General features: G+C 41.0%; 1 protein-coding gene across 3 annotated transcripts in view; it reads right to left on the bottom strand.

The window, feature by feature from the left end:
• Window positions 1-1,440: 1,440 nt before the first annotated feature.
• The window catches only part of LOC136320894 (secretoglobin family 1D member 2-like), a 236,610-nt gene continuing 211,445 nt past the window's right edge, over window positions 1,441-26,605 (bottom strand). For 2 of the 3 annotated variants that reach the window (XM_066254038.1, XM_066254039.1), the window contains exons 2-3: window positions 3,114-3,301; window positions 1,441-1,983 (exon numbers count right to left, since the gene is read on the bottom strand). In XM_066254038.1, the coding sequence (XP_066110135.1) occupies window positions 1,948-1,983; window positions 3,114-3,301 (224 nt within the window). In that variant the 3' untranslated portion in view covers window positions 1,441-1,947. Of the gene's footprint in view, window positions 1,984-3,113; window positions 3,302-4,556; window positions 4,693-26,605 lie in introns of those variants that run through there. The other variant, XM_066254037.1, reaches the window with a different exon arrangement.

Genomic DNA, 26,605 nt, shown 5'->3' with positions numbered 1-26,605 from the left:
CACGTGGTGCTGCACCCGCAGCAGGGGAGGTGGGGATGGGGGCCGCACAGTTCCACCCGCAGAGGTACTCAGGTTGGTCCTGGACTGGGGCCTGCGCATCACTTGCTTTTAAAATCCTCATAGTTGAGGCTGAGAAGACACAGAGCCAGGCTGGAGGCCAGTGGTGGGACATTCTTTGTCCCACGTCCGACAGTGGGAACAGTCTATGCCCTTCCTGAAGACCCTTCAGGACAAAGTGAGACAGAACCTGTAACTTTCCAGGACAATGGCTGCCCATTCGGGTCTCCATGTTTGTAAACTCTTAAGCATTTTAGCAACATTAACATTGATTGATAGTATTTGTTCTTTATATTGTTACTTTTTCTCAAATGTACGCCCAAACTTCTCAGTGACAGGACTCTTATATCACAAAAGAATAACATGACAACAGAGGGATAGTTGCCTGCTTGTGTGTCTCTGTGTGTGTGTGTGTGTATGTGTGTGTGTGTCTCCTTGTGTGTGTCTCTGGTGTGTCTGTGCATAACTAATTGGGCATGTGTCCGATGTGCGTAAATATGTGTATATGAGTGCGTGTGGTTTAATGCACACACTGTGACTGTGTATGAAGGTTTATTTTAGGGTCTGAGAGGCAGAGAAGGCTTCTCCGAGCAGGGGACGGGACACAGGCTTTGCAGACTAGGCTGTTCGCTGTCCTGTGCTGGGACAACATAGAGGGAAAGGGACCAGGACGAGCCCACGGGCATTGCTGTGACCCAACGTCATGACGAGTGAATGGCACGTAGACAGCATGGCTGAGCACAGCATATGGGTGAGCAGGGACATGGGGACAAAGGGGACCCAGGACGGGGTCAGGCCAGGCCTCTATGACCCGCCGATGGGGCCCTTGTCTCCCCGCACGATTCCAGGCTGTGTTTCTCAGGCTGTGGCGAGAGCTCCTGACCCTGTGTCCACAGAGCACAGATGTGGATGAACAGGAAGATGTTCCAGAAAATACAGACTAATTTACATGGACATGATCCCCCTGTGACCACATTTATTTGAAAGGTTTTGGACACAGTTGATAATTGTAGGTACCACTTACTTTTTATTTTCAATTTACTCAAGAATGTTTATAGAAGCCGGGCCAGGCAGGGGTGCAAAGGAAAGAATAGTGTGTACAATATACCAATTATACTTAAAGAATGTGTATGTCTAATAACAAATCCTCTTCCTTCAAAGAGTTAGAAACACATGAGCTCTAGTGTTTCAGAGTACGAAAGGATGTTCGAAGAGAGGCTAGACCGTGGAGGGGGCACCCTCAGTGGACTCTTAGGGTCAGCAGGCAGAGAAGCTCAAGCAGGCTCATTCCGTCCCCAAACAGATCCACACCTGAGACTGGGACTGTCATGTCTGTGCCGTGGGAAAAAAGACTCTGTAGATGTGATAAAGTTACAGATTTTTATTAAGGAGATGATACTGAATTTTCTGGTAACCTCTAAATGTCATCCCACACATTGTGAAAGAGACCAGGAGATTTTCATACACAGAGAAAAAATACAGTAATGTCCCCTCATGGGGCAGAGAAAGGAGGGATATTGGTACCAGACGAGGACAGCCACCAGCCTTCAGCTGGAGGCACCAGGGATAGATGATCCCCTCGATGTTCCAGAGCCAGCATGGCCTCCTGACACTGATTTCAGCAGAGGTTACAGATTTTACACTTTTGTCCCTGGCACTCAGGCCACCATGACACCTGGACACAGGGTTTCCCTACATTACTCTTGACGCCACCCCCAGGCCCCTGCGTGATGAAAACCACCCCAACTCAAGGTCAGAGACTGTTGGATAAAACAAGACAGGCAGCGAAATGCAGGAAAGAAATTTATTGAAGCAAGACGTTGAAACCTTCACATTGTCCGGGAAAGATCAGGTCATCATTGAACGACAAAGAACTTGCATGGAAGATTGTTAAACCTGTCTGTTACATGCATCTTGCGAGTTGATCTGAAGTAGAGAAAGAAAGAAAAGAAACATCAGTCATGAAGCCTCTGCAGAAGCCATGTTAACACAGACTGTTGTTCACAACCCAGATGTGGAAGAAACTGCAACCAGCAAAGGGAAATGGAGGCACCAGGCAAGTAGCCGTGCGTGTGGGGAATTCAATAGTCCTGGTCCAGTCTGCACAGACCGTGCGAGTCAGGAGAGAACCATGTCCACACCCCGCAGATAAACCCTGCGTGTCCCCAGAGAAGGGCACAGGTCTCTAGTGGAGCGAGGAGGAGGCTCAGGAGTTGGGCAGAGCAGCCCGGTGTCCTTTCTCTGAGTCCCAGGATGAGGACTCCACTTGTCACTAAATGGGGACACAGGGCTGAGAGGTCAGGTCTGCATGGTGGGTCCATGGGTCATTCTGCCTGCAGATGTCCCACCTGCAGGAGTGGACATTCCCCACATGACACACAGACTTCCCCACTCTGAGAATCCAGCTAGTGAGGACATTTGAAACCTGACTTAATTCCAGGGCGGACGTGCTGAGAGACACCTTTACATCTGTGTGATCTCTCCATGAGGACATGATTGAAGTGTTTCAGCTCCACACGGGGCTGCAGAGGACACAGGGAGGGTCGCGGCCCCCTGGTTGATAAACGTGGGGTGACGTACAGGAGTGGCCTCGGCTCTGTGAGAGCTGGCAGAGCCCCCAGCAGCTGCCCCTCTGTCCTGACAGAGGGTGGGGCCGGCTCTCTCCCTCTCATTGTGTCCCCTTCTCCCTCCCAGTCATCCCGTGAGAGTCCCAGGGACTGTGCCACTGGGTGAGGGGACCGTCCTGCTGGGGGAACAGTCTCTGGCCCTGCCCCATCACACCCTGTGGGCCTGGCTGTCCCTCTCCTCAGGACACTGTGGGGAACCTGGTGCCCAGGGAGGTGACCTGAGAAGGACGAACATGCCCAGGGCTGTGTGCAGCCTTAGTCCAGCTCAGCAGGTGTCATATTATCATGGAGCTGGTGTGCACGGGCCACTCGATCAGAGGTGAGCAGAGGGGCAGCTGCTTCATACCCTGTGTCCCCAGAGAAGGACCCTGACCGCGGCCCTGGCTGTGCTGCTGAGAATTAGTCTCTATGTAATGGAGAATAAATTACCACATATCTGAGAGTTTTCCCTCTGTCATCACGAGAAAGCTTATCCAAGCACTTCTTTATATCCACGTTGGCCTGGACAGCTTCCGGAGGTGCATCGTATCTCTCAAGTTCCTCACGGTAAATACCGACAGGATCCAAAAGTAAGCTCCTGATTTGAGAAAGAACTGCTGGGCAGACTAGTACACTTGCTAGAGTAGAAGAAAAACAAACAAACAAAATCAATGTAAGAAAAGTCACTTTTTCCTATGGCTCCGTACCTTACAGTGTACAAGAGCCTCACAGGGTTTATGGGCACACCTCCTAACTGGCAATGACAGTGCAAAATCCTGGACGTTGTGACCTTGTCAAGATCACAGAGCACTTCACAGAGCTCAGTCTGGAAAGCTGGTTGGCCGATCCCTAGTTCAGGTTTATCCTTTGGAAAGTACACCTGCGACTTTCCAGATTTCCTGCTTTGTTGAAATTTACACTTTCTAGATTTCAGTACTTAAGGTTTGCCTGTCCGTACAGTGACACCTTCTTTAGTCTTGAAACGAGGAGAAAGGAGAAGTTATCAGTCAGTCTTTCAACTGAATGGCAGTCAGAACTTACTAGAGGTCAGAGAAAGGAGACTAAATCTGCAGAGGAGTGAGGAAATCTACTAATGTTAGAAGACGCACCTTTGAGACTAAATTAGGCTATAGGATTATGTCATTGGATGAAAACAGCTGAAACTGTTCTGGAAAAAAAATGGCTCTCTGAGTTTTACACATCTGGAATTATGCACATGTGAGGATGGCTCTTGCGTTCTGCACTGATGTACGGAATTCTTAGAGAAGGTGGGAGGTGGGAACTGGGGCTTACTACTGACCCCACTGGGATTGTGCTGAGACCCGAAGTGACCACGTTCTCCGGTCTAGATTCTCTACACCTCCCCCAAGTCTTTGCAATCGTCTGCAGCCCAGAATGTGACCTACCGGGCTCTGATCTGACCGGATAAGACAGTAGCTATGCGGAGATGGTGAGAGGGTCAGATCAGAGGCTACACGGCAAAACAGGAGGAGGTTCAGAAAGGCAGGTGAAAGAGAACTACTCAAAAGGACTTGACAAGAGGGGACTTGGAGAGATTACACATTTGTTCAAGGTCACAGCGCTGCTGAGTGAGAAAGCCATGACTCACAAGGAAGGTCCATTACATCATGACATCGTGCTGCTCTGACAGGTAGACCACAGACAGGGATCAGGCTTCTGATGGAGAACCCTTAAAACGAGCCTGCCATGATGTCTGAGAAATTCCAGATCATTAGGAATTGAAACAATGAGCCCTGGTTGTAGAGAGCTAGTTCACAAGAGGCAGGAAGGTTTTGGATTCTGATCTGCTCACCTCCCACCCAAAATAAGTCACCTCGTATAAAGAAGATTACTTAACCAGGCCAATGGTACTCACATTAGACATGAACTCACCCTCATAACGGGAAAACGCCAGAGTGACCAGCAGGACACACAACACTGGCCTCATGGTGGACTTTGCTGTGAGTTCAGCTTTAACAAGAATGAGCAACTAAGACTGGACTCAGCAGCCTGCAGAGCCTGAGGTTATTTGTACCCAGTGAGCCTCGCTGGTCCTGCCCACAAAGGGTGTGGCAGGTCACCAGGCCTGGCTTCCAGCACTAACTTCCTCCCTGAGGAATGATGCCATGCTTTTGTGTCACAGAATCAAATGACTTAAAACACTAGGCATTGCTGGCACCTTGACATCTCCTTTTCAGCAACAGTGAGGGTGGGGATAGAAATGTATACTCAGTGACTGACAGGAGGCCCCCAGGATTCGGCTCCTTTATTCCAGGCCGTGTCTGTTTTGCTGATCTCTGTCAGCCTGGTGCCGGGCACAGAGACGAGGGTCAGCAAGTACCCCTGGGTGTGCAGGACTATGAATTAACAAACTACTCAGGTGGGTTAGGAACATTTTTAGTGTGAGATGATGCCTGCTGTGCCAGGGCTCCTTTGGCAGTGGAGGGAGAAAGGTCAGTGGGCTGCTGACAATGTGAAGAAATCAGAGATGTTGGTTTCCCAAGACAAACTTGTTACAAGAGGAAGATTACCTCCCAACTCCTAACTTCTACTTAATCTGACATATTCAAATTATCAAGTGATATTTGAAATCAAATCAGAACAGCATCTCACTCTAATGTAGTGTTTCAAAAAATATCAAAACAATTTTCCATATCAAATCACATGCTATACTCCTCTAATTGATGGATTTACTTGTCAGTTAGGGGGATCACATCTTCTGGGTCATCAGATTCCCAGCAGTACAAGTGCCCACAGCGCCCGTCCTCTGTCTGTCCCCAGCCATGACTGGAGGCTCCATAGAAACATGGGAAGAGGCATGGCCAGTTCTGAAGAAGACATTAGGATGCAGCAGGTTACCGAAAGGCCTTCTGGGGAGCCACTCAGGAAGGGGACAATTGTGACAGTAGGAAATGTTAGGAGGAGGGGTCCCAAGGGAACAGCCTAGAGGAAGACAAGACACTGTCAGCCAGAAGCTCGTGTCACCCTGAAACACAGCAGGGCCTGGTGGAGGAGGGGAGGCTTTGTGACTGGGGAGGCAGGTCGGGCTAAGTCAGGGGGGTCCCCATTCTTCTCTGGGAGCCCTGGGGGTGGGTGGTGGGTGAGAGAGACCCAGCTGGACACTGTGCCCCCCGGGCTTTCCTGCTCTGTTTCAGATCTCAGGTCAGTGTCAGTTAGAATTTTTAAAATAACTTAATTCCAAAAAACAATAAAAGGAATAAACAAACAAAAAATATGAATATTGACATAGATACATTATGGTGAAGCCACTAAAAAAGGGTCTAGAATTCTCTCAAAAAATTAAAACTAGAAATACAGTGTGATGGGTCAAGCTCAGCTCTGAGTACACGTGCAGGGTCTCAAACACTTACCTGCACACCCATTTATCGCAGCACAATTCACAATGGCCAAGAGCTGGAAGCAGCCCAGGTGTCCATGGACAGATGAATGGGTAACCAGAGTCAGAGCACACAGATATTGGGGTATTGCTCTTATCCCCATGGTAAGGCAGGAAATCCATCAGATGCTGCATCGGGGTGAACTTGGGGGACAGTACACTACATGACGTAAGCAGTCACAAGAACACAGTAATGAGTGATTCCTACTCATGAGGTTTCTAGAACAGTCTGATTCATGGAAACAGAACATAGAAAGGTGATTCCAAGGGACCGGTGGTGCGGGAACAATTTTCAGTAAAATAACGTCATCAAGGTAACTGTGAACTGATTAGAGCTGCAAACAACCATCATTACACTGTATAGGAGTCCTTTGGGAGACAAAGCTTTGTTGATAATAACTGCAGTAATTAAAGGAATAGTAATGTTTTTTATTTCTACTTAAAGTCAATGTGCAAACATAATTTATCATATTTAAGCATTGCTACAAATCAATAAGCTATTACATTTCCCATCTTAACAGTTGAGTCAGGTAACTTTCAGAAAGTAGGAGACTTGCTCAAACTGGCAGAGTGGGGAGGCCGCTAGGTCGCGCTCAGGCACTGATGTGCAGGATAAAGTACCCAGTGCTACCCAGTCGGGGTGTCTGCTAGTGGGGACGGGTCACATGCAGACGAGGTGGTGACAGTGAAGTCCCAGCTCAGCTGCTCGCAGCTCAGGTTCTGCCTCAGTTGAACTCTATAGCTGATGCTCATTCTAGTTCCTTCATCTGTCTGTTCAACTCTTTTATCTTCTTCTCCTTTTCAATTAGATCACTGACTGACAGCAGTGAGCGCTGCCCAGGACGGGAGCACAGACTCTTCTTCACTGCTGGTGGAACGCAGAGGGTGCAGCCACTTTGAGGGTGCTGTTATCCTGAGAACTAAACGTCCTCTTACCACACAGTCCAGCAACTGCACTTTCTGAGAACAAAGGTCCCACCAGGTGTGTGACGCTGAGCTGGGGAAGGCTGTGCGCGTCTGGACATAAGGGTACATGGGATGTCTCGGTACTTTCTGCTCAATACTGATGTTAACTTTAAACTGCTTGAAAATAAAAACTAAAAAAGGGAAACATTTTGTTAAAAACAATCTTTTCAAATAAATGGAAACATAAGATAAAGAATGAATTGATGAACTGGTCACAATACATGGATGTGATTAACTATCAGAGAAATCTTAGATAAGCCTCAGAAAAAACTGTCAGAATGAATGAAAGTTCACGATATAGCTGAACACAGGATCGGCAGGGAACACCCGTCCTTGCCTGTAACCCTGCACCACCGCGTGGCGGACAGAAACCACGACACCATGGCAACCGGAACTCTAGCAACAACAGAAATGTACACACACTTGAGGCCACACGCTTGAACATGGAAACCTTGAAGGATAAAATCCTAAAGTATACAGATACAAAAAGGGATCTAAAAACACCAAGGCTCACACAGTGTTCCTGAAGAAACGGTAGAAAATGTAAAGAAGTCCTGTATTCTCAGACACTCTGCAGTTTCAATCCCTCCCCCTTCAGAATCCCAATGGGGAGTTTTACACTTGACTTTGAATTGTGAACAGCTGTTTGGTTCTTTGAAATTTAGAACGTGTTACCTTATTGAGTTGTGAAGAAGACTCTAATTTTAGAACCAGACTACCTGGATCCAAGCTGAGCTCTGGAACTTTCTACCTGTATTGCCATCAGCAAGATGCTGACCCTCTCTGTCTCAATTTCATCATCTGTAAACAAGGGTGATATCATGGAGTCTGTGTTAGGATAAATATTATTCAGGGAAATGCTCAGCACCGTATCTGGCAGTAAATGTCAGCTGTTACAATTATACAACAATATGAAACTATAAGTAATAAGTCAAACAGAAAAATCACCTTATCCTTAAGGGCAATATCAGACTGAATCTCACCAACTCTGCCAGGTGGGAACTGTTTACCTGGGAGCTAACACCGCCTGCTTCTGAATTGGCTCTGGTTCCATCAGGGCTTCTCTAGGGAAAATAAGATCATTGCTTTCCAATCACTTCATTTACTGTTTTATGATCCCATGGATGTGAAGGTTCTCGGGACTTTATTATCCTCACTACTGGATATTGGAGCTCAGGGCCCATGAAGTTAGTGGGTGGGGATAGATATTCTCCATCCCAAAACACAGGGTCTCTGAACTCCTGTCCTCAGCAGAATGTGCTGGTGACACATGTCCTTTTGCTGCTGTTGCAATCGCAGGGCTCTCCTAGCTCAGTCTCTAACTGGTTAGCAGGTATGTGGCATTTGTTGAGAGGGGAGAAACGAGAAGAATGCAGGAGAGGGGTCCTGCAATGTCTGTGATCTTATGCTCAAGTCAGTGACCTCTGGGTTTCAGACTGAGGGAGGAAGGGTTGACTGAGAAAGTCTGAAAAGTAACAACTCATAGCTATAACCTTTTTTTTTATCAGTTCCCTGAAATGAATTTGGAGCACCAGCAAGAGGAATTTGATATGTGAGTAGTCAAGGACAGACAGGCTAACCTCCTCGCTTACCCTCTCCCCTCCTAGAGACACAAAAATCATGTCAGTCTGCAAACAATGAAGTCAAAGAAATCAGGCACTTTTCACATGAAAAACTAAAGTTATAAAGGATATTAGACTCTAAATAACTAATATTGGGGAGTTCATGCTTTGGTGCTACTAACCCCCCATGCTCCCCCAGCTACTAATAAATTGTTCTTCCTCTATGTAGTTGTCTGGGTGTCTGTTATCCTCCCCTTGCGGCCATTTCCTGCTACAGGGACACATTTCAGGCCTCACCTCTGGGTCGTGATGACCTCGTATATAGTTTCACAATTTCTGTATATTCTGGTGACACTTGCTGTCATGTCCTACCTCCCTGTCATAAACATTCTGTTCCATTTGACCAAGAGAGATGCTGTACACATCATCTGTCTGTTCCTAGTTAACACTGACTCTGCACATACTACTCTAGCCTCCAAAAAAATCCAAACCAACAACAAGGCAATATTTTGTGCACACACATTTTTCCTATGGAGACTGGTTCCTGGTGTCCTTGCTTGAACAACATAAGAAAGGACCTTATTCACCACGTCTAATAAGTCACTAAAAATGATTTTGATCACTTTTTAGCCATAGGCTAAGATCAAATGTAAAAACAATTTGGAATGATTGAATACAATTACATTTTTGGCCAATACTCCAAAGAAATACTTTTAATCGCTTGATGTCACTACCACAACCTTATCCTTTCTGCATCTGCACATTCATGTGACAACTGTTTTCAGAATAAAGACATCTAAGAATAAAACTTGTGACTAAAATGCTACATTTTAATCAAAAAATAATACTATCCATGGATAGATTAAATCAGCATCAAGCCTCATTCATCTCATTAAGACATATGTTTATCACAACATCTTACTACATACATTTAAGAAGCATGAGATTTCAAAATATATAATGTCTAACAGAAAGTTCTGTCCGTTTTTGGAATAAAACAAAATACAAATTTTTCTTACCATCAATAAACTTTATTAAATAATATAATTGCCATTATTATTAATGATTTCTTACCAGCGTGAGGGCAATTTTTATATCCCATTTTTGAAAAATGTTTTATCATTTGATGTGAAAAATTGAACCAGTGCTTGTTTGATATCTTCTTCATTTTTGAATATTTTGTTCTTTAAAAAATTTTGTAAGGACAAAAACAAGTGATAGTTGGAGGGTGCTAAGTCTGGAGAATATGGTGGATGCGACAGACATGCTTCTGTAGCATTTCTTCCTTGTTGAAATTCATAAAAATTACAGTGGTGTAAATGAACTTTATCAGTAGCCATGGGTACACTATCGCTTCACACATAAGACTAAAATGAATCAACTTTGTTTTAGTTAATTTGCTACATCAGTAGGTATACATTAAGTGATAAAACTAGAGAGGCACACATGCGTCAAATAAACATGAGCTTACCTGTCAAAACTTGTTGTGATAGAAACAGACAGAACTTTCTGGTAGACATTATATGTTTGGTATTTATCCAAAGCAGCAAGATCTTAGCTGGTGCCCAAGTCACCAACTCTGTCACCTTACAAACTCCATAATCCATGTTAGTATCTCTTCCCTTGCAATTGTGCACTGATGAGTCATGAAATTTATGTCCTGAGCAGTTGTGGGATTCAGTGGGCTCTCTCAAGTTTGGTAGAACAAATACCTAATCTTTCATTGAGTTTGGTGAACCACTTGGTAAAATGACACTTGTAATCAGGGTCCTCTCTTAGGTGGGTACCTGGGCAGCTGCCAATGTGCAAATCACAAATTTATAGTCTTTACTGTTTTTTAACATTCATCTGCACAACAGCGTATTCTAAGCACCCATAGTAATGTTCATTCTGCCCATAGGTAAAGAAGTGGAATTCTACTCCTACAGTGAGAAGATGGTTAAGGACAAATCACACAGCCAATGATGCTCATTTAAAATTAAAAAATTCCATGTGCTGATTGATGCTAATCAAGAAGCAATACAAAAATATCTTAACAGTTTTATTGTTTTTTTGTCAGATGTTATTTAATATTTTCTCATTAATATTTTAAAACACGTTCTTATGATCTAGTTTTGTGATTTTTAAAATTCTTATTTAAGTATTAAATGCATGAAATAATAAGCTATTTTCAGTATATTTTTTTGTACTTAAAACAGTCCTTAGGAGAGAACCAGTTAAATTATTTGCATCCCACCACTGGCCCTGAGGCATCAGGGACACCTGTGAGTGGCTGCACCCTTCCTTCCAGCTCCCACGGACACCTGCCTGCAGCCCCTGGACCCCTGACCTGGCTCTGACCTCCTCCTGCGGGCTGTGAGCTGCAGAGGGAAGCCTGCGGCAGGGAAAGGACTGTAGGCCATCGAAGATTTTCTTCTTCTTGTTCACTAACTCGTGCCATGACTTAATTGTGCTCTGAGTTGTACATAGATAAGAGGTAATAATAATAGTGAAAAAATTACACTGAGGAACAATTTTTTTTTATTTTCTGTTGCATGAGGTTTTAGAACTGTTTCAATATATTTCTGCATTGCTGATTCAAAATCTAAAATCAGTTTTTTGGTGCATGCTCTAGTTTTTATGCAATTTTAATTTATTTTTGTTACAGTTAATGGCATACATTGGTTTTTATATTGGAGTTAAAGGGCAACTACTCTTGGACTGAACAGAACCACAATGCCATTAATGTTTTACAAACATCACTTTTACAAAATTATAGTTGTGTTTAAATGTAAAGAATTATTATCTGATAAAAAAACACCCTCTTATTTTGTATTAAAATTGAATCATGGTTTCTTCAAGTAGGCGTAAATGTAAGAATAGCCCTGACACCTTCTGTTATATATGTGGCTGTTACTCACTTCAACGTCAAAGGAGCAATATTTTATCATTTGTGACCTTTGCATATTTTGCCTATTTTCAAGTTCTCCTTGGCGATCAAGACAAGAATTGGGCTCCTCATATTGTGTGTCATGTGAGAAAATGCTTCATGACTAGACAAAATGAAAATGCAAAGGAATGCCTTTTGGTATTCCCATGGTTTGGTGTGAACCTAAGGACCACAGCAGTGACTGTCATTTCTGTCTGATCCATACAAAGGGCATCGGCAAGAAAAAATGGCATATGATCACATATCCTAATATTTCTTCAGCAATACGACCAATCCCACACTCTGAGACACACCCTGTTCCAGTTTTCAATGGTTTTATTTCTTGTAAGGATGAAGAAAGTGAACATGGTGATTATGTGTATTTTGATTAGATGCATGAGGAAATGGTTGTAGAATATGAAGGATCTTTTTCTGAAGCCAAGCAGTCATTAACCCCTCAGCAGGTTATCCAACCAAAATTGAATGACTTAGTAAGAGATTTGGGCCTATCAAAGAAAGCAGCTGAGTTATTAGCCTCCAGGCTTCAAGAAAAGAATGTACTTCACTGGTCAGCTAAAGTATCCCATTTCAGGAAGCATGAACAAATTTTTGTGGTCTTTTTTTTCCAGAGACAAACACTTTTTTTACTGTCATGATATTGGTAGTCTTCTCAGCCAGCTAAGTGTTACCACTTACAGTCCAACAGAATGGCGGCTATTTCTTGACAGTTCTAAATGGAGTCTGAAATGTGTTCTCCTACACAACAGTAATTTTTATGCAGCGGTTCCAATTGGTTATTCAACTCACCTGCGAGGAGATTATAATAACATAAAAATTTTCCTTGACTGTCTGAAGTATGAGGAGTATAACTGGATCATTTCTGTGGATCTTAAACTGATAAATTTCCTGCTAGGCAACAGAGAGTTTTCACGAAGTATCCTTGCTTTCTGTATTTGTGGGATAGCCAAGCTCGGGAGAAACACTGGACACCGAAGGAGTGGCCGAAATGTGAAGCTCTGGGGAGGGATGCAAAATATTGTGAATGAACCTGTAGTTAATTGAGACAGGATCATTTCCCCCCCACTTCACATCAAACTTGGCTTGATTAAGCAGTTTGTTCAGGCTTTGAATAAAGAAAGTAAATGCTTTCAACATATTATTTCTGCTTTTCCTGTTTTGTCTTTCAAGAACATATAAGCAGGTGTATTCAATGGACCTCAAAATTGAACCCTCATATGTGATGAGGAATTTGCCAGGAAGATGAATAAGGAGGAGAAAGCAGCATTTCAGGGTTTTGTGGCAGTTACAAAGAACTTTCATGGCAACACAAAGGCAGAAAACTATGTACTTCTGGTTCAAAGAATGCTGTGGGCTTTCTGCTACATTGGATGAAACTTGAGCATTAAGATTCACTTCCTGAACAGTCACCTTGACAAAATTCCCGAAAATCTTAGAGTTGTTAGTGATCAGCAAACTACTGCTGGAGCATCAAACGAGATTGTCCTCAACAAGTACACAAACGTAAGAGCTACAAACGCAAATATTTGCTTGAATAGAATTTAAATAAGTTTTGCGCAAATTTTATAATTAAAATAAGTGTTTTAATATGTTCTATTTCAAAATTGTGAACAAATTCTGATGCAATCATATCTTTTAGTGCATTAATGTATTTACTGCATCATATAAATTATTATAGTTTCACAAAGATGATGCCCAAAAAGACATTCTCCTTCATGATGTTAAACTAAATGTTGAAAATTTTATAATAAGATTAAAACCTAAAATCTTAAATTGCAAAAAACTGTAGCTTACGGAATAAAACTCATGTTCATATTTGAGATCAACATACTTGAATTAGGTAAGAACAAGTGTTTTTGTGGATGTAACAAAAATTTTGTTCCCCAGTGTTAAGAATGCTACAGTTTTGCCCAGATTTCTCCCTAGATTCTCATTGTGTGCACTGCCTGACTTGTGCATTTCATCATGCTGATATCAGTCCAGGAGCCATTGCAGACATAACCTGGATGGGGAGGACACTTCTTTCAAGTGTATATGGACTCCTGCACTGTCCCCCATAAAGGCCACTCCTGTGACCCACTGTATCACGTGCTCTCACCGCAGGGCTGACTTTTCTTCCCAGGAAGGTCAGAAACCTGGTCATCACAATACGTTTTACTTCAGAAGCACAACATTTAACTTTGAACTTAAAAATAGCATCAAAGTGACAGAAATGTTGCAGTGATCTGTATTAGAAAAACACCTGTGCTCAGTACCTGAACTACCAACCATTAACATGTTACTCTTTTTACTCCAGTGAGAGGTCAGCAGATATGTGAAGTCTTATTCATCAAATTACAGGCATGCATCCCACCCCATTCCAAATTCCGGAAAGTTCAGATCCAAGTCCTGTGGCAATTTCAGGGCTGAGTAAGTTAAAAAAATACAACAGCAAAATGGCTTAAGGCCCTCTCAAAGTCACAGTGATCTTGCAGGCTGCATTCAGAGGAGCTTGGGGCTCTGCAGACATGACACTGTCTTGGGCCCATGAGATTTCCAGGGGGTGCCCAGTGACTTCCTTCCCCCAGTAGTAGAAGACACTGAGCTCAGGGTCTCTCCTTCCAGCCTAAGCCCCTTTGCAGCGGGATCGAGGTCAGCAGCCCAGGAAGGCTCTGTTACAGTGCATGTGTTCTACTGGGGAGGAAGTTCCATAAAGAATCCCCAGGAAGAACTGCCTCTAGCAGTGAGGCCCCGTCCTCACAGCTCCTCCTGACACAGCAACAATCGGTAGGTGCTCTATCCCTGCTTGAGGCACATGCTCCTCCTTGTACATCAGCCCCTCCTGTGAGCAAGAAACTTGAGGACAGCAAGTCACAATGCCACTAATGACCTCCCCAACAGGGAAGTCTGAGTCCTGTGTACACACAACTGTCATTTAAAAAAGTAATGCGAATTTTCTATGCATTGACCCTAGGGCAAAAAAGCATCATGCTGTGGCTCCCAGGACAGGCTGAAGGAAGCCTGTGTATTCTGGAGGAACACCCTGGAAAAAGAGGCCAAAAGGCCTCAGGGCTTGTGAGATGGCCCAGGAAACTGACCAGCTAATTCTCACTTCAGGATCCTCAAGGTTATTTACTGTTCTTAACTTGATTCCTTGCTCACCAGAAAGACCTTTCTTCTTGAACAGACTTTTGTAGTGAAGGGGACAATTAAAGTCTTTTGTTTCATGCTGATATCAGTCCCATGTAATCACTAACCATCTAGGTGTATACACAGGTAACCTTAACATTGTCTCCAAATTTCTATCATTTTGTACCTGCTGTTCCTTAGGTTTAAACATAAGACATAAGATCTTATGGAACTATAACTCTTATTTTTAAAGAAATGTTTATTTATTTTACACAGAAAGGAAAGGGAGGGGGGAGAGAGAGACAGGACATCAGCCTGTTTCTGTTCTGTGCCCTGACCAGGAATAGAACCAGCAACCTCTGTGCTTCAGGACGATGCCTTAGTCAACCGACTTGTCTGGTCAGAACCTTACAGAAATATTTCTTACCCAGAATTGCCTAGTACACAGGCACTAACCAATGAAGTTTATATATTCCAAGACAGACGTGTTCATTATGCAAATTAATTCATCTTTGTCATGTTGTAGGCTATTATTTTTACTTGTTATTAACTGTTGTATAGGTCAGGAAAATGGTCTCCATGAGGCTGAGAAAGAAATCCAGGCCTCTGTGGATGAAACCAGGGGGTGCCACATGGGTCCACAGGGTCTCAGCCAGGCCGCTTCACAAGCCCCTGGAGTGTTTACTTTACAGCATCCCAGTCACTGGTCCCACGAGTCCCCTTCCTTTCACCTCTCGTCCCCATGCAATCTGGCTTCCACCCCAACTATTATACTGAAAGTCCTGATTTCTTCCATAGTAATCTTAAAGACACTTTAAATATTGTATATTGTAAGAGGTAGAAATCTTTTTATTTTCCATATGGTTATTAGCCATGTCTGACCAAAACATAAATAGTTCTTTAATGACTAAATTGTAACGCTGATGCTATACATTAAGACCCATATATATATATATATATATATATATATATATATATTCATTTTAAAGCTTTCTAATGGTCCACAGTATAGTTGTCTATTTTTTTCTTCTTTAGGCAGAGACACAGAAAGACAGTCAGGAAGGGAGAGAGATGAGAAGCATCAATTTATAGTTGTGGCAGCTTAGTTGTTTATTGATTGCTTTCTCATATGTCCTTTGACCAGGGGGCTCCAGCTGATTCAGTAACCTCTTGCTCAAACCAGTGACTTTGGCTTCAAGCCAGCAACTTTCTGGTTCAAGTCAGTGACCTTGGGCTCAAGCCAGCAACCATGGGGTCATGTCTATGAGCCTGTGCTCAAGCAGGCGCCCTCAGGGTTCTGAACCTGGTTCCTCATCTTCTTAGTCCAATGCTCTATCCACTGCACAGCTGCCTGGTCAGGCTGTTGTCCATTTCTACTCCTATTCATCTGGATCAAGGACATTTTTTTAGTAAGTCTTAATATCTGATACAGCAAGTTAGATACAACACTGAGTACAGTGCTGTTTCTAATATCTTGGCCATTTTCAAACATAGCTTGTTCTCAAAAATATTTAAATGATTTTTTTCAGTTTCTGATAAAGCTCCAATGGGATTCAGGATAAAAATATTACAATGCTTTTGTGTATAAATTTTGGAAATATTTATGATTTTGTAAGTTGTCTTCCAAAAACATGGTATATACTACCTCACTCATTAGATTTGTTTTTATGTGTTTTATAATTTGTCACACTTATAAATGAGACATCTCTATTCCATTTTTAATTCTCACTATTGTTTGTGGCATGCTCAAGCTTCTGTATTTTTATGTATTTAGCATATATCCAGCCACTTACATGCATCTCATCCTAGTATTTTATTTCTCTTGGTGGTGCTCTGTGAGCACGTCTCATGTCTCCTGATGAAATATTCATATTATCTGCAATTAAAAATTTTTCACCTAATCTTTGGAAATAGTTAAGATTCTTTAAATTTCTTATTTTAGTGTGACACTTAAAACTCACAAATCCATACTGACAAACAATGGACTTATCAGGCATTTTCCCCTTATTTTAATATAATTAGCTTTAGCACTCATGCATTTAGAGTGATGTTTGCAGTTCACTTTGAAAATTGATTTGCTTGGTTCTAAATAGTTTTATTCTATCCCTACCTAGAATTGTTTATATTAAGTGGGAGTGGGGAAGCAGACAGACAGGCTCCTGCATGCACCCAAACCAAGATCCACCTGGCATACCTCCTACCAGGCAGTGCTCTGTCCATTTGGGGCTGCTGCTCCACTGCTCTGCAGCCAAGCAATGTTAGTGCCTGAGGCAGGCCATGGAGCCATCCTCAACTACCAGAGTCAACTTGCTCTAAGCATTTGAAGCATGACTTCAGGAGTGTAAGAGGGAGAGAGAGAAAGGAGTGATGGAGGGGTAGAGAAGCAGACGGAAGCTTCTCCTTTGTGCCCTGACAAAGAACCAAACCTGGGATTTCCACATGACCAGCTGATGCTCTACCACTGAACAAACCAGCCCAGGCTCTTACTTAGAATTTTTAATAAGAAATTTTATTAGATTGTACTACATACATATGTTAAGATAATGAAGTTGAGATACATTTTGTAGTTGAAGTAGACACTTGTTTCTGAAATCCACTATTTAAGTTATAAAGGCAAGTCTCCTCATGGCCTTCATCTAATTGATACACAGAGGAGAAATTTCACTACATACACACAGTTGACATTCCACAGCCATTCTGAGGACTGATAATGGGACATTTTGATTCAGGGCATCTAGAATAAAAGGTTTATTTTCCCAGGTCACTCTCATGCTCTCACAAGACAGTGGAATTTTCTGAAGACTACGTGGCATGTGGTGTTGCAAAGGAGTTAAGATGGAAGCAAATATGTGTTCATCTGACTTCTACTGAGCCAGACATTAAGAGACGTGGGAAGACTCAAACACTGATACTCTACCCACTAGATAGACTTTCAAGGAAAATGAAAGAAGTACGAGAAATAGAAGAGAGAGTAAATCCAGTTTTAAGAATTGCTGCTCGCTGCACATGCTTATGTGTTTTAAAAATGGAATTAAAAACAATCACTTTTTATTGAATTTATTAGAGTGATGCTGATTAACAAATTATGCAGGTTTCACAACACAATTCTATAACACAAGTGTGAAGCCTGATGTAAACTATGGGCTTTGGGTGATGATGATGTGTCAGTATAGGTTCATCCACTGTAACATATGTCCCAGGCTGGTGGGGGCTGTAGATGTAAGGTGACCAACTTCTTTACAATGAAAAGGAGGACAAAAATAAATTGACAAAAATAATATCATAAATAAAAAAACCATCTTATTCATTTCAACAATAATACATTATAATATGACAAATGCATAATAAAAACATTTGTAATATTTTACATGCCTATTAATTTTTAATAATAATTGTAAGAAAAAAGTACTCATTTAATAAAACTAAACATCTAACAAAACTACCAATTTGGAGTGATGTTCAGGTGTATTTATCATTTTCTAATTAAAAACTGCTTTATGCAACTATTTAATCAAAATGTGTTACTAATAGATATAATTTGAGGTTAAATTTCCACTTTAAAACATGAGAAAATACGTGTATATAAAATTATATATGTTTGGAATTTATTAAATAGATAATGAATTAATAAAACGTGAATTGTGCTTACTAGTCTATGATTGAATATTCACTTGAGAAAGAAATAATCATGAGTCTTCAATGTCGTATGTGCCATGTTGTGTTTCAGGAAGACTACACAAAGCCACTTGCATGCTCGGTACATGGTGCTCTCTCAAGTTCTCCCGTGCGGAGCGCATGCGTCTCATAATCGTGTCTCACCACACTGTACTGATCCTTGACGAATCGTCATGTCAAATACAAATATGTCACATCACACACAATGGATCAACTCTGCATCCATCAAATACGAACGTTTACAGATTAGTCTTCTAATATCAAAAAGGTGGACATGGAGGAGGACACTTTTCAAGGGAGGATGGAACTTACAAAGGAAGGACTATCCTCCCTAAAGGAGGATGATTGGTGACCTTAGTAGATGGTTTGTGAATAGGACATATGTGCAAAGTCTGCATTTTCTGTTCAATTTCTCTGTGAATCTAAACTACTCTAAAGAAAATAATGTCTATTAATGAAAGAAAAAGAATGTAAAAAATATTTTCTTCAAACAAAGAAAAGATATATAAAATAAATTAAAACTATAATATAATATACTAAAACACTATTGAAACTGATAGAATTCACAGTGTTAGCCAAGCACATGCTCAGCGTACAAACATCGATTCCTTTCATATAAACCAGCTGCGGCCATCACATGACATGGTAGGGACTATGAGGTCATTTGGCATCGGGCAGAGTATAAGCATGAGCATTCTGAACAATACCTTCATATATGTGTACTGTTTTCAGGAAAAATCATGAAACTTTACTCACAGATGGGAAGGGCAGTCTAAATAAACAGAGGTACACACCTTTTTCTTTAAAGAAATTCCTATAAATTTAAAGATGTCGACTATCCTCACATAATTCTATGAGTTATGTGTACTCCCGACAAGACTTCTGACAGCATAGCTTGTACTCTGTTGTGAATTTAAAAATAAACTCTAGATGTCTCAGAATTAGCCCATTTTTATTTCTTGATTAGTGTGGAGGAGCCTGACTTTGGGCCCAGACTAGTGGGTCACAGGTCAGCTCTAAAACCTTCCACCTGTGGGGTCTTCAGCACAGTGCTGACCTCTCAGTCTCAGTTGTCTCATCTGTACAGTAAGGGTGTATCATAGTGCCGACCTCAAAGGATTTGTGTGAGGATAAATGGATCAATATAGGAAGAATGCTCAACATAGTGTCTGGTGGTGAATACCATTAAAAAATGAAAAGAAACAATTGTAAATACTAAGTCAAACAGAAGAAATCACCTGATTCACAAAGTCAAACATCAGATTAAACAAACAGATTCTGCCAACAAGGAATGTTTTCTATCCTGGGTGCTAACACAGTGTGCTTCCGAATTTGGCCCTGGTTCCATAGGGATCTCTAGCAGTGAAAATTAAGGTCATTACTTGCGATCTCTCAATTCACGATTTTATAATCACATCTGAATCACTGTTACTGTGTGATTTTTAAAATTCAAAATACCAGATATTGAAACTAAGGAAAGAAGCAGGTGGCGGGTGAGGTATAAGTATTACCTACCACAGACACACGGGGTCTCTGGACTCCTTCCTCAGGGAGATGCACTGAGCACACAGCATCCCTCGTGTCTCAGGGCGAAATCCCAGGAATTCCATAGGGTTTTGGTCTTCAGACTGGTAAATACACACCAGGGAGGTAAAAATGTTTAAGGGATCACATCTAGATTGTAGCATCCAGTCTACTGTACCATGTATACGCATGTGGCCGTGCCCACTCTGTCTCTGTCTCCCGTGTCCCAATCAGTCCTGCTCCAACATTCCCAGGACATGGACGGACCGTCCCCCATCCGAACCACATACTCAGCACTGACTCTTCCCTAAGAACCACCAGGCTTCAAAAGAATGATTTGAAGCATTTTGTGGACATAAAGTGTTTCCTATAGGAAGTGCTTTAATAAAAAGGAGACGCACGTTTAGCCATGACTAGTAAATAAAATAATTTTCACTGACAAATTATAGTGACATAGTATTTAGTTAATAGCCAAAACCATTCAAAGACTCAGGTGACATCACTAACACAAACTCATTATTTTTGCATCTGCATATACCTGTGATACATCTTTTTAGAATCACATCTATGAAGATGAAAAACAGAAAGAAAATTACCACATGTTGTCTAAAGATGATATTATGCGGATTCTTTTTGGACGTCAGAGTAATGGCGGGGTAGGAAGCGATACCGATAAATCTCCCCCAAAACTCAACAAGATCTTCAACCAGAAACAGAAAAACCTATACTTGGAGCTTCCAGATGCTTTGCAATACACCCAAAGGTATGATTCAGTGAAAAATTGGCTAAATATATAACCAAACCCCGAAGGAAATAGGGAGTAAGAAATGCTCCTCCTTCCTCACTAACCTAAACAGGGCGGCTTTCTCTGGTAACTGTGAATATAGAAACTGAGGCGGGCAAAGGGGGTGAATAGATCCAGGCCACAGCACAAACGGCTGAACCAGGCTGTGGCACGAAGATCCAAGCCGAGGAAAAACTGATCCTGTGGCAACCCGGGCAATACAAGCTAACACTTGCGCCAAACCCAAACAAAGAAAGAAAAGCAGAGCGGCCATTATACCCGGTCTCCTGGTCGGTGCGCAGTTAGTGGGCGAGAATTTCTTCCTGGGAAAGCCACGCACGGGAGGGAGTGAGAACTAATTCCAACGGTGGAGATTTTCCGTGCTGGAGGGTGTTTCACTCAGAGGGAACCGCGGCCGGCCTCATATCCTGGTTTGCGCACGCAGATAAGGAGTGAGCAATTCCTCCGAGTGCCTCGGCAGTGCGCGCCCGTGTTATCGCACAGAGGGGCAGAGTCAGGGGCCTTTGTGTGGGCCAAAGCGGAATCTCGAGCCGCCCCAGCACCTTGCAAAAGCCGCGCACGGGGACGAAGTGAGACTCAATTCCAACGCTACAACTTTTCCCTGCGGTTGGGGGTTTCACTCAGAGCATGAGACTGCTGGCCGGATATCCTGGTCGCAGACAGTGAGTGAGAGTTTCCTCCAAGCGCCCCAGAAGTGGGCGCCCGCTTGTGTTACCGGACAGAGTGGCAGAGCCAGAGGTCTTTGAGTGGGCAGAAAGCCCGCCTGATTATGCTAGCAGCTCTGACTGACTGAGCCTTACCCAGAGCCCTGTGCTGAGTGGAAATAGAGTGGGGAGTTGCCAGCTCTTTGAGCCTCTTACTATCCAGGCAGAGGCAGCAGCAACCCCATAGCTGGATTATCAGGCTACTAATTAAGAAAGGAAAGACTAGGAGAAAGGCTCCAGGAACACGGACTCTCTCACTGTCGCAGCCTATAAATGCTATTGAGCTTCGACTGCCAACGAGACTAAAGCACAATACATGACATTGCCATAGAGACTTATCAACTGCAAACCTCTACCTGAGCGTGCCAAAGGGGCAGAACCCGGGGTACAGAGTCACCGACCAGGAAGAGGGAGAGAAAAGAAAAAGCAAGAAGATAACCCCTCAAAATCAAGAATAATCTGCAGACTTTATAACCTATCCCATTTTATTATATTTGTTCCTTTGTTTCTCTTATCTTCATTCTTGATACTTTTTTTTCCTCCTCCAATTTGGCCGATTAACTCTCTACCGGTCTTACTCTCTCCTCTCCTTGAACTACACTACCCATAAGTGTTACATCTCCCATTATCTTTTCTCTTCTCTTCCTTTCTCTCTATGAGGGTTGCACTCCAAAACCCTTAACTCTCTCTCTCTCTCTCCTTTCTTTTTTCTTCTTTTAGTGGTTACCTCTTTTTTTCTCTCTCTCTCTTTCTTTTCTCCCTCTATATTAGTTTCTTCCTTTCTCCTTTACATCTCCTCTCATTCAAACCTCAATAACAAACAAATTATCTTATCTGGGACTCAAACCTATGTTTGTGGCATTTTGGGGGGTTTTTACTTCACCTTTTTAACTCACTAGCAGTGCTCTCATCCCTGGCTCTCCATATTATCTAGTTCTTGTTCCACTAAATACAATAGTAATTTTTTAATTTGTCCCCCCATTTTTCCGTTTTCCTCTTATTCCTCTCATCATAACTCTTAGACAACCAACACCTAAAAGCAAATCATTTCATTCTTGACCCAAATTTTTTCCTTATTTGCTTTTTGTGGATCCATACGCTCTTTTTTTTTCTTTTTTCTTTCCTTTTTTTTTTTTTCTTTTTTTTTTTTTTTTTTGCCCCTTCATTACTTTTCCCCAATTCAGGCCCTCCATCACAGGCATTGTTTGTTATAATTCACAGTCCACCACAAGATTTTCTCAAAAAAGAGGGGAGAGGAGAGGAGAGGAAAAAAGGAGGGGGGGAATAATTTCCTTTTTTTTAATTTTTATTTTATTTTTCTTTATTTCATTATTAATTTTTTTTTTAAAAAAAACAACTCTTCTCGATTTTTTATTTTTTTATTTTTATTTTTTTTAACTTTTTATTCTTTATTAAATCTCATTAATACTATCAACAAAACCACCCTCAGATGCCATTAAGGAAGAGAAAATCGAATATCATGGATACAAAAGAAAGAGAGGTAACACAGCTAGATGAGGAAAAATCTATGGAGAAAAAATTTAATATATTGGAAACCTTGGAGCTAAATGACAGAGAATTCAAGATAGAAATACTAAAAATCCTCCGAGATATACAAGAAAACACAGAAAGGCAATTTAGGGAGCTCAGAAAACAACTCAATGAACACAAAGAATATATGTCCAAGGAAATTGAAACTATAAAAACAAATCAAACAGAGATTAAAAACTCAATTCACGAGCTGAAAAACGAAATAACAAGCTTAGCTAATAGAACAGGTCAGATAAAAGAGAGGATTAGTGAAATAGAAGACAAGCAACTTGAGGCACAACAGAGAGAAGAAAGAAACTCAAAAATTAAAAAAAATGAGATAGCCCTACAAGAATTATCTGACTCCATCAAAAAGAATAACATAAGAATAATAGGTATATCAGAGGGAGAAGAGAGAGAAAATGGAATGGAGAACCTACTCAAACAAATAATAGATGAGAACTTCCCAAGCCTGTGGAAAGAACTAAAGCCTCAAGTTCAAGAAGCAAACAGAACTCCGAGTTTTCTTAACCCCAACAAACCTACTCCAAGGCATATCATAATGAAATTGACACAAACCAACAGCAAAGAAAAAATTCTCAAGGCAGCCAGGGAAAAGAAGAATACAACATATAAAGGAAGGCCCATTAGATTATCATCAGATTTCTCAGCAGAAACTCTACAAGCTAGAAGAGAGTAGACCCCAATATTTAAAGTCCTGAAAGAGAGGAACTTTCAGCCACGAATACTATACCCATCAAAGCTATCCTTCAAATACGAAGGAGAAATAAAAACATTCACTGATACAGAAAAGATGAGGGAATTTATCATGAGAAAACCCCCACTCCAGGAATTACTAAAGGGGGTTCTCCAATCAGATACAAAGAACAAAAAAAAACAGAGCCACAAGTAAAAGCTCCAAGAAGAACACAATAAAACCAAATTTAAACTGTGACAACAACAAAAAGAAAGAGGGAGAGAAGATGGAGATTAACAGTAGCAAAGGACGATGGAGTGCAAAAGTACTCACAAAATAGTTCGCTACAATGAACAGGGTAGGGACCCTTTTCATTACTCAAAGGTAACCACCATTGAAAAAACCACCACAGAAGCACATGAGATAAAAAAGATAGCAACAGAGGAAAGATGTATGGAATACAACCAAATAAAAACAAAAGATAGAAAAACAAAAGAGAAAGATCAAACAAGACACAAAACTAACAGAAAGCAAGATATAAAATGGCAATAGGGAACTCACAAGTATCAATAATTACACTAAATGTAACCGGATTAAACTCACCAATAAAAAGGCAAGAGTAGCAGAATGGATTAAAAAAGAAAATGCAACTGTATGCTGCCTACAGGAAACTCATCTAAGTAACAAGGATAAAAACAAATTCAAAGTGAAAGGCTGGAAAACAATACTCCAAGCAAATAACATCCAAAAAAAAGCAGGTGTAGCAATACTCATATCGGATAATGCTGACTACAAGACAGGAAAAGTACTCAGAGACAAAAATGGCCATTTCATAATGGCTAAGGGGACACTGAATCAAGAAGACATAACAATTCTTAATATATATGCACCAAACCAAGGAGCACCAAAATATATAAGACAGCTACTTATTGATCTTAAAACAAAAACTGACAAAAATACAATCATACTTGGAGACCTCAATACACCGCTGACGGCTCTAGATCGGTCATCGAAACAGAGAATCAACAAAGACATAGTGGCCTTAAACAAAACACTAGAGCACCTGGATATGATAGACATCTACAGGACATTTCATCCCAAAGTGACTGAGTATACATTTTTCTCCAGTGTACATGGATCATTCTCAAGAATTGACCATATGTTGGGCCACAAAAACAACATCAGAAAATTCAGAAAAATTGAAGTTGTACCAAGCATATTTTCTGATCATAAAGCCTTGAAACTAGAATTCAACAGCAAAAAAGAGGAAAAAAATCCCACAAAAATGTGGAAACTAAACAACATACTTTTAAAAAATGAATGGGTCAAAGAAGAAATAAGTGCAGAGATCAAAAGATATATACAGACTAATGAAAATGACAATACGACATATCAGAATCTATGGGATGCAGCAAAAGCAGTGATAAGAGGGAAGTTCATATCGCTTCAGGCATATATGAACAAACAAGAGAGAGCCCAAGTGAACCACTTAACTTCTCACCTTAAGGAACTAGAAAAAGAAGAACAAAGACAACCCAAAACCAGCCGAAGAAAGGAGATAATAAAAATCAGAGCAGAAATAAATAAATTAGAGAACAGAAAAACTATAGAAAAAATTAATAGAACAAGGAGCTGGTTCTTTGAAAAGATCAACAAAATTGACAAACCCTTGGCAAGACTTACCAAGGAAAAAAGAGAAAGAACTCATATAAACAAAATCCAAAATGAAAGAGGAGAAATCACCACGGACACCGTAGATATACAAAGAATTATTGTAGAATACTATGAAAAACTTTATGCCACTAAATTCAACAACCTAGAAGAAATGGATAAATTCCTAGAACAATACAACCTTCCTAGACTGAGTCAAGAAGAAGCAGAAAGCCTAAACAGACCTATCAGTAGAGAAGAAATAGAAAAAAACCATTAAAAACCTCCCCAAAAATAAAAGTCCAGGCCCTGACGGCTATACCAGCGAATTTTATCAAACATTCAAAGAAGACTTGGTTCCTATTCTACTCAAAGTCTTCCAAAAAATTGAAGAAGAAGCAATACTTCCAAACACATTTTATGAGGCCAACATAACCCTCATCCCAAAACCAGGCAAGGATGGCACAAAAAAAGAAAACTACAGACCAATATCTCTAATGAATACAGATGCTAAAATACTAAACAAAATACTAGCAAATCGAATACAACAACATATTAAAAAAATAATACATCATGATCAAGTGGGATTCATCCCAGAATCTCAAGGATGGTTCAACATACGTAAAACGGTTAACGTAATACACCATATCAACGAAACAAAGAACAAAAACCACATGATCTTATCAATAGATGCAGAAAAGGCTTTTGATAAAATACAACACAATTTTATGTTTAAGACTCTCAACAAAATAGGTATAGAAGGAAAATATCTCAACATGATAAAGGCCATATATGATAAACCATCAGCTAACATCATATTAAATGGCACTAAACTGAAGGCTTTCCCCCTTAAATCAGGAACAAGACAGGGTTGTCCACTCTCTCCACTCTTATTTAATGTGGTACTAGAGGTTCTAGCCAGAGCAATCAGACAAGACAAAGAAATAAAAGGCATCCATATAGGAAAAGAAGAAGTAAAGGTATCACTTTTTGCTGATGATATGATCCTATACATCGAAAACCCCAAAGAATCCACAAAAAGACTACTAGAAACAATAAGCCAATACAGTAAGGTCGCAGGATACAAAATTAACATACAGAAGTCAATAGCCTTTCTATATGCCAACAATGAAACAACTGGGAAGGAACTCAAAAGAATAATCCCCTTCACGATTGCAACAAAAAAAATAAAATACCTAGGAATAAACATAACAAAGAATGTAAAGGACTTATATAATGAAAACTATAAACCATTGTTAAGGGAAATTGAAAAAGATATAATGAGATGGAAGAATATACCTTGTTCTTGGCTAGGAAGAATAAATATAATCAAGATGGCTATATTACCCAAAGCAATATACAAATTTAATGCAATTCCCATCAAACTTCCAATGACAT

The sequence above is a fragment of the Saccopteryx bilineata genome, chromosome 1 (genome assembly GCF_036850765.1).
Source record: "Saccopteryx bilineata isolate mSacBil1 chromosome 1, mSacBil1_pri_phased_curated, whole genome shotgun sequence".
Lineage (NCBI taxonomy): Eukaryota > Metazoa > Chordata > Mammalia > Chiroptera > Emballonuridae > Saccopteryx > Saccopteryx bilineata.
This window is presented reverse-complemented; position numbering and strand designations above follow the sequence as displayed.